A 7669-nucleotide genomic window follows, 5' to 3' on the forward strand; every position below is an offset into this window, starting at 1 on the left:
ACCTTCGTATTGGACTCCAACGGCCACGTTGCATCAAGGTGTCCCGTATCCGTTACGTTTCGGCCATAACAGCCAATACGTAACGGTAATGGTCGTACCCGTTACGCGATACTAGGGCGTAATGGGCGGCCCCCCGATTTTGGTACCGTAACGGCCGTTACAGGGCGTAACGGCCGTTACTGCCCCATAACGGCTAGGCCGTAAAGGTCAAATAACGGCCATTTTTTTTTCTTTTTAAGCTCTATTTTTTTAGTTTTTTTTTAAACCACTTCCTTCCAAACTCTTACTAAATCCTTCTATTACTATTTTCGACCAATCTTGGCTTGGTATTTAGGATAAAAATACATTATATTAAGGATTTTCTTGAATCGAAGCTCCGTGGGCCATTTTTCAGAAATTCGTCAAAAATATGTATTTATACTTTTTATTGAATGTTTTGTTGTTTTAATCATAGAATATGATGTGTTAATCATAGTAGAACATGTTAATGTGCATTTTACAGATTTGTGGTGTCATTTATATTTTTTTTCTATTTATGCACTAATTTTGGCCCTTTTTTTAAATTCGAGAAATCATTTTTTAATGAATGGTTTGTTGTTTTAATCATGGAATATGATGTGTTAATCATAGTAGAACACGTTAATGTGCATTTTATAGATTTGTGGTGTCATTTTATATTTTTTTCTATTTATGCACTAATTTTGGCCCCTTTTTTAAATTCGAGAAATCATTTTTTAATGAATGGTTTGCTGTTTTAATCATGGAATATGATGTGTTAATCATAGTAGAACATGTTAATGTGCATTTTACAGATTTATGGTGTCATTTTATTTTTTTCTATTTACGCACTAATTTCGGCCCTTTTTTTTTAATTCGAAAAATCATTTTTTAATGAATGGTTTGCTGTTTTAATCATAGAATATGATGTGTTAATTATAGTAGAATATGTTAATGTGCATTTTACATATTTGTGGTGTCATTTTATATTTTTTCCTATTTACGCACTAATTTCGGCCCTTTTTTTAAATTCGAAAAATCATTTTTTAATGAATGGTTTGTTGTTTTAATCATAGAATATGATGTGTTAATCATATTAGAACATGTTAATGTGCATTTTACAGATTTGTGGTGTCATTTTATATTTTTTTATATTTTTTCTATTTACACACTAATTTCGGCCCTTTTTTTTTAATTCAAAAAATCATTTTTTAATGAATGGTTTGTTGTTTTAATCATAGAATATAATGTGTTAATCATAGTAAAACATGTTAATATGCATTTTACAGATTTGTGGTGTCATTTTATATTTTTTTCTATTTACGCACTAATTTCGGCCCTTTTTTTTTAATTCGAAAAATCATTTTTTAATAAATGGTTTGTTGTTTTAATCATAGAATATGATGTGTTAATCATAGTAAAAAATTAAATATATGAATTTTGTAGTCAAATTCAGGTTATCTGGTTCATAAATTCATCAGACAGTCCGATACAACTTCTCACCAAAGAGTGGACTGTTACACCACCATAAACATGTTCCAATTTATAAATGAATGCAAATTTGGAATGCTTAGAATATTCCGGATTTAATCCATATTTTTTTGGCCAAAAAAAAAAAAAATTTGCACTGTTACGAGCCGTTACACCCTCGTATCGCCGTTACGCCCCCGTATCCGTAACGGTATCGGAGGGCACCGTTACACCAACCGATACCGATACGGGATACCTTGCGTTGCATGCACAAAACCAACACATACCAAATTGTTTTTCCCCAGTGTCTAATAAATGTTCCAAGCATATTGAAATTGATTGTCACTTCATTTGAGGAAAAGTTCCACAAGAGAATCACTCACCCTTTGTATCATCTGAAGAGATCACATGTTGACATTCTCAATTGTATTCATGAGCTGAGACTACCGATATTTTTTCATTGAAAATTACAGTCTCATGGGAAATATTTAGCGGGAAAATATCATTAGCAATGCATTCTTGTGGTAATACTATATAGCACATCTGCATCAAAGCCACTTGGTAATGCAAGGTACAGCCCAATATAAGCAATCCCAATTATGTAAACTAAAGTTCAACTTTCCAGAGTTTGGGCAGCATTTTTTCTTGGTTGCTAAATCCCTCATTTCAGCCTTCCAATACTGCTATACAGCACCATAATGAAAACAACAACAATTCTATGGTATTGCATAGATTGCCATCTAGTTTACACTTCACAAAGATGGTATTCTATTGCATCTGGAACAGTTACCATCTTTGCACCAAATAATCAAGAAAAACAAATTAAAGAGACAAAACAGAAATCAATAAAAGGAAAACAAGAATGACTAATGCACTCATCAAGTAGGAAAGGAGGTGGATGCACCCTTAAATCCTTAATATCACCAGTAGTAATCCCCTACTATTGGACTAGTTAATGTGAGAGAGATACATCCTGCATCACATATAAATTTCTTTTTCATGGCAATTGAGATGCCAAGACGAGTGGACATCCCAGTATTATGACAATTACATTCACTAACTTTGGTGTAGGGGTGTAGGTGGTTAGGAATACAATTAGCTGCTCAAATGCTTCTTACATTGCATTTAGTTTATCAGTTACAGTTGCAATTAAATTAAATTTATTGATAAAAACAGTTAAATTCTTTCATGCATGATTTTTTATGATAATCAAGACAATAGAAAGCATCATAAGCTGTACCCGTAGTATGCAGCAACAGGCTTTCCTTTCTCTGCTCCAAGTTCCCAAGGTATAATTGGACCTCGGATGATCATGTCTGCATCCAAAATCACAACCCAATCTACATTATCTGCATCTTTGCTATGATTAAGCCAGTGTACAATCCCGGCAGGCTTGTTGATTGCAGGATACCTGCAAAAAAGTCTTTAGTCAGAATTACTTAGACAAATATGGCCAACCAACGGTCCAACACACTGAGGCGGGGAGGGGTTGTTGATAACTGGGAAAGGGGAAATTAACAAAAGATAAAAATGGTAGACAAGGATTTATTTGATCAGCTCAAGTGTCAAACATTATCACACAGAAAAACATAAGGTCAGGAAATCTCTTTCACAGCAGTAAAGCAATTGAAAAATGAAAACCCGCTTGAAGAAATACAAAACTAGGAAAGAAGGGAGAAAATGTACACAAAGGAAAAAAAAAAAAAAAATTTGATAGACAATATCGCATCAATTCAGTGAGCACATTTGAAGTTAAGCAATCCAATCCAATCCAAAACTGAATCAGTAAAACAAAGCAATCAAACCCAAAAATGAATGCCAATTTGAAGTCCAATTATTGTAGAAAAAGCAAAGAATTTAACAGAAAGTTTTAAAACAACAAAAATCAGTTATCTCAGAGAAATGGGAGGTGATCCAGTCCTCTGGAGGCATGGGAGGTACAGTATTTCCAAACATACGGCAAACATGGACAAGATTTTTTTTTAAAGCAAAGCAGGGGCAAGATTGGAACACTTCATTGAGTAGATCCAATAGTGAATGGGCCATAGACCAAACTCAAAATGTTTGGATGATCCTAACCCTTTCTTTGATTTGCAAACAAATGTGCAGTAACAGAAACATTAGTGGCACCTCACATTCTGGGAGAAAATGTTCATCGATCGGATGCTTATAATAGCTAATCAAGGCAACTTTTGGTTAATATCAATGCCGGTAAGATACATGGTTCTGATCATCACATGCATGTCCCATGTGTATGGTACACGATATGGAGGCACAAAAATTCTGTGCCTCTACAGGCTTTGGATCTCTTCCCCACAGAAAAAGGACTACAACTGCCTTTGGATCAAGGTTTCAGAAATGGTGTTACAACCTTACAGAGGCTAACTAGCGGCCATTGGGAAATGGAAGAATGAGAAGATGGATAGATGGAAAATGTGGGCCCATGAGCAATAACAGCTGCTTTTAACAAATAAGACCATAACATAACAACGATATATTGAAAACATCCTATGTAAATAACTGCAGCTATTCTGTTACTTGATGGCCATTATACTGATCTGATGGCCATTATTGAGAAATAACAGCAGTCATTTGAAAACTTTTAGCTGTTATTTACAGGCATTTTTTTTGTTATATAACACAAAGTAGACGTGACCAATCCCATTATGACCACTGTTATGACATTTTCCTAAACCTTGATTTGGATTCACTATCAAAATTAAATTGCAACAATAAGTCAAATAAAGTACAAACCAAATCATAAGTTCCTTAGCATTCATATTGAAGGTTGAGTTCTAAATTGCAGTTACATTACTTCCAAGTTGGACTGAATGGAATCAACTACATTTGAGGCTGCATTTTAAATAGCTTCATTATATAGTATGTAGCTTATGCTGAAATAACGGTTTTACCACTACAAGTGAAGCTAATGTCTTAAAGGGGGGTGAATAGGACTTTTCGAAATTTAATAATATAATTAACGTGCACTAACTTCCAAACACTCATGTAAAGTAATACAAACAAGAAGAAGTGCAAAGCAAAGTCTAATTAAGTGAAAGCATCATTAAGGCATTTTGTTAAACATGTTTGCCGCGATAAGTAATTCAAGTGTATTGTTCAGGAAAACATAACGGATAGGAATTTAAATCATTCAGCCCATTGCACAAGATGTTTAGTGGTTCCGCTACGTGCCTACTGCACTCCCGACTGACGCATTCTCTCCTAGAGTGTGTCGGATTTCACTATTCAGATGGTTTTAAATTAGGTTCACCATAAACCTTCACAACCTACACAAGGTTTATGTTTTTCATCCGTCGATGGCCTACACAAGGTCTTAAGAATTCCTATACAAGGATGACGATGTACTCTCCCATCAGAGGCCTATACAAGGTCTTGTCGAGTTAGGTATTTCAAACTCTGAAACCCAATCCTACACAAGGAATGGTTTTGCAGACACAACGGACTCAAAAATACTTTCTTACCTAAAAGTGGATGAGCCCCATTAAAGCACATTTGATGAAGATCTTCTCAAATTGTGAAGCATCTTCAGCTCCCTTGTACGGCAATCATATTGCTGATGTGCCGTTGAAGAAGCCGAGGTTTTGGGTCAAGGGTTTGGTGAATCCTAGCTTAACAATAATGAGTCTTTATGAGCAAGTCAAGGATTCCCATGGCTAAGCATTCAATACAATCTAGCATAATGTATTTACCAACAAGTGTGGTCGCTAGAGCATTAATAAATGTTAGAGTTCATTCTTCAATCCAAGTTTTGAATGCTCAATGAATGTCTTTAAGACATGGATTGAATGATGAACTCCATGAGAAAAGAGAGCTTGGAAAGTAGGGTATTAATTATGGTTACTCACACACAAAAGGCTCTCTCTATTTCTCACCAAATTGCCAAGAAACTCCTCTTTCGTATATGTAGAGAAGATTTGCAGTGGGCAAAAAATTGCCAGGTTCGAAGTCATCGATTAGTCTTCAATGGCATCGAAGTATCCCTTCGATGTCATCGAGAAAATTAATTTTTTCTTCAATATGTTGCTGGACAGTTTTATTCAATGCTTTCGAGTGGCATTCGATGCCATCGAAGGATTTCTCGATGCCATCGAAAAAATATCCATTTTTGACTTGAGGTTGCTTGACAATTTGGACAACAGTTCGATGTCATCGAGGAGGTCTTTGATGTCATCGAGAAAATCCAGATTTTTGCCTTTAGGTTGCTGGATATTTTGGAGTCCCAGTTTGATGCCATCGACAAGGCTTCAATGCCATCGAAGGACCTTCGATGCTATCAAGAAAATTCATAATGTTGATGTTTACTTGTTGGGCAGTTGGGTCTCCAAGCTCGATGCCATCGAGCTGTCTTCGATAACATCAAAGCCAATTCGATGGGACTTCAATGCCATCGAAACTAGTCGGTTTTTGTGTTTTTCTTTTTGAACAAACTGCTTCTCACATTCCTTACTAGCATTCTTTAAGTTGGTTTTTCCTATGGGGCTTGAGCTAGATTGAAGGTTTAAGAACAAGAAGATGAAAAAAAAAAAAAAAAAACGAAAAAAGTGATAACTTGCACCTTTTTTCAATATTTTCCAAAATGGTCCAAGTCAGTTCAATTCTTTGAATCCCACTCAAATCTTATGCTTTGATCCTCAAAATAGGCCTACATCTAGTCTAAAAATAGTTTGTAAGCTCCCTTCATGGTTGAAATGAAAAAAAAAAAAAAAAAAGTGGGAAAACAAGAGAAAATTCAAAAATAAAAATTTCAAAACTGGGCCTTTATGCCTGTGTCAGCTGTAAAGGCCCTGTATCGGTAGAATTGTAGAGTTAAATTATAATTTGTAACAGTGGGACCCATGTTTCGGTGATTGAATTGAAGCAGTTTATATTATGGGTCCAGTATGGATTACATATACATTAAAGGATGGACCCAAAAAAAAAATATCTATCATTCAATGAATGGGCAAGAATAGTTGATTGAGAAGGAAAATATTCCAACGGTGCACACTTGACCAATGAAGAGACAAATACTCAATAGGCAGGATAGAATTGTGAACTTTGAGGTTAATAAGGAAGAAATGAATCAAATTGTGAACCTTGAGATTAATAAGGAGGAAATGAGAAAAAACAATGATGCTTCTGGATGTTGGCGATGAGGAAATAGCCGTCGCATTGCAATTTGGAGAATTTTCCCACCCACTCGATACAAATTCCAAGAAACTACAATTGGGTTCTTTCCACTTTACTAGTCTAGTAATTGCAATTCACTTTGATAGGTAACACAAAAACTACAGTACATATAAAGAAGAAGAAGATGAAAACCAATTCGAAATCAAAACAAACAACACAAAATTCTATAGAGTCAATCCTCATTAACTGAAGAGAAGAAGAAGACGAAATGAAGAGAGAGAGAGAGAGAGAGAGAGAGAGAGAGAGAAGGGAATACCAATCGCCAGTCCTGGGGTGCTTGCTCATGGAAGGGACCTCAAAGGTGGGAGCAAGACCCATGCCCCTGTACCTCTTCCTCTGCTCGTCCGTACAGCTGAGGAGCCTGGTGATGGGCCCCGGCTGCTGGGCCTTGTTGAAGCTGTGGACCAGCCCCACCGTCTGCCAGTCGAAGTAATCCTGGCACTCCACCGAGAAGAGGGTGTGGATCCTCCATGGGGCCTGCTGTTTTCCATCTGCCTGGCCCAGTAATACCAAAGTTAGAAAAAGAAGCAGAGATCTGAAGGTGGGCATGATTTCATGAGCTTTTGTTGCAGAAAGAGAAAGGGAATCTGAATTTCATGAGATGGGTTTTGGGAAAGAAGATGGGCCGCTCCTTCTTCTCCAAGAGTCAAATCTTTTAATATTTTTTTAAAGGGGTAGTTGCTGAGGATTGGAGTTGGAAATGCTATTATTCTAATGTCTCTCTCTTTCAAACAGAGCTGTTGCTCTTCCTCCTGTTTTTCCTCCTTCACACTCTGCATGAGGTGGGGGGGGCCCGCATGCACGAGGACATGAAATCTGAGTGAGCGAGGATGGGACATTTTCCAAATAGAAGCACGGCACGATCTCGCACGAGTTTTTCATGTTTGCACGTATGACGCTATTCCCTTTTATTTTTATTTTTATTTTTCAAATTTTCTGCCAGATCAGATGAACCTCGACATCCAATCCAATTGGTGTGGCTTGACGTGGATTGCGACCTAGTGGCCCCACT

General features: G+C 36.5%; 1 protein-coding gene across 1 annotated transcript in view; it reads right to left on the reverse strand.

Moving 5' to 3' along the window:
* Positions 1–7453, reverse strand: part of LOC131239898 (peptidyl serine alpha-galactosyltransferase) — a 51233-nt gene extending 43780 nt beyond the window's left edge. The window contains exons 1-2 of the mRNA XM_058237807.1: positions 6914–7453; positions 2708–2878 (exon numbers count right to left, since the gene is read on the reverse strand). Of these exons, the coding sequence (XP_058093790.1) occupies positions 2708–2878; positions 6914–7206 (464 nt within the window). The 5' untranslated portion in view covers positions 7207–7453. The remainder of the gene's footprint in view (positions 1–2707; positions 2879–6913) is intronic.
* Between the last annotated feature and the right edge of the window lie 216 nt (positions 7454–7669).

This window comes from Magnolia sinica, chromosome 3 (assembly GCF_029962835.1).
Source record: "Magnolia sinica isolate HGM2019 chromosome 3, MsV1, whole genome shotgun sequence".
Lineage (NCBI taxonomy): Eukaryota > Viridiplantae > Streptophyta > Magnoliopsida > Magnoliales > Magnoliaceae > Magnolia > Magnolia sinica.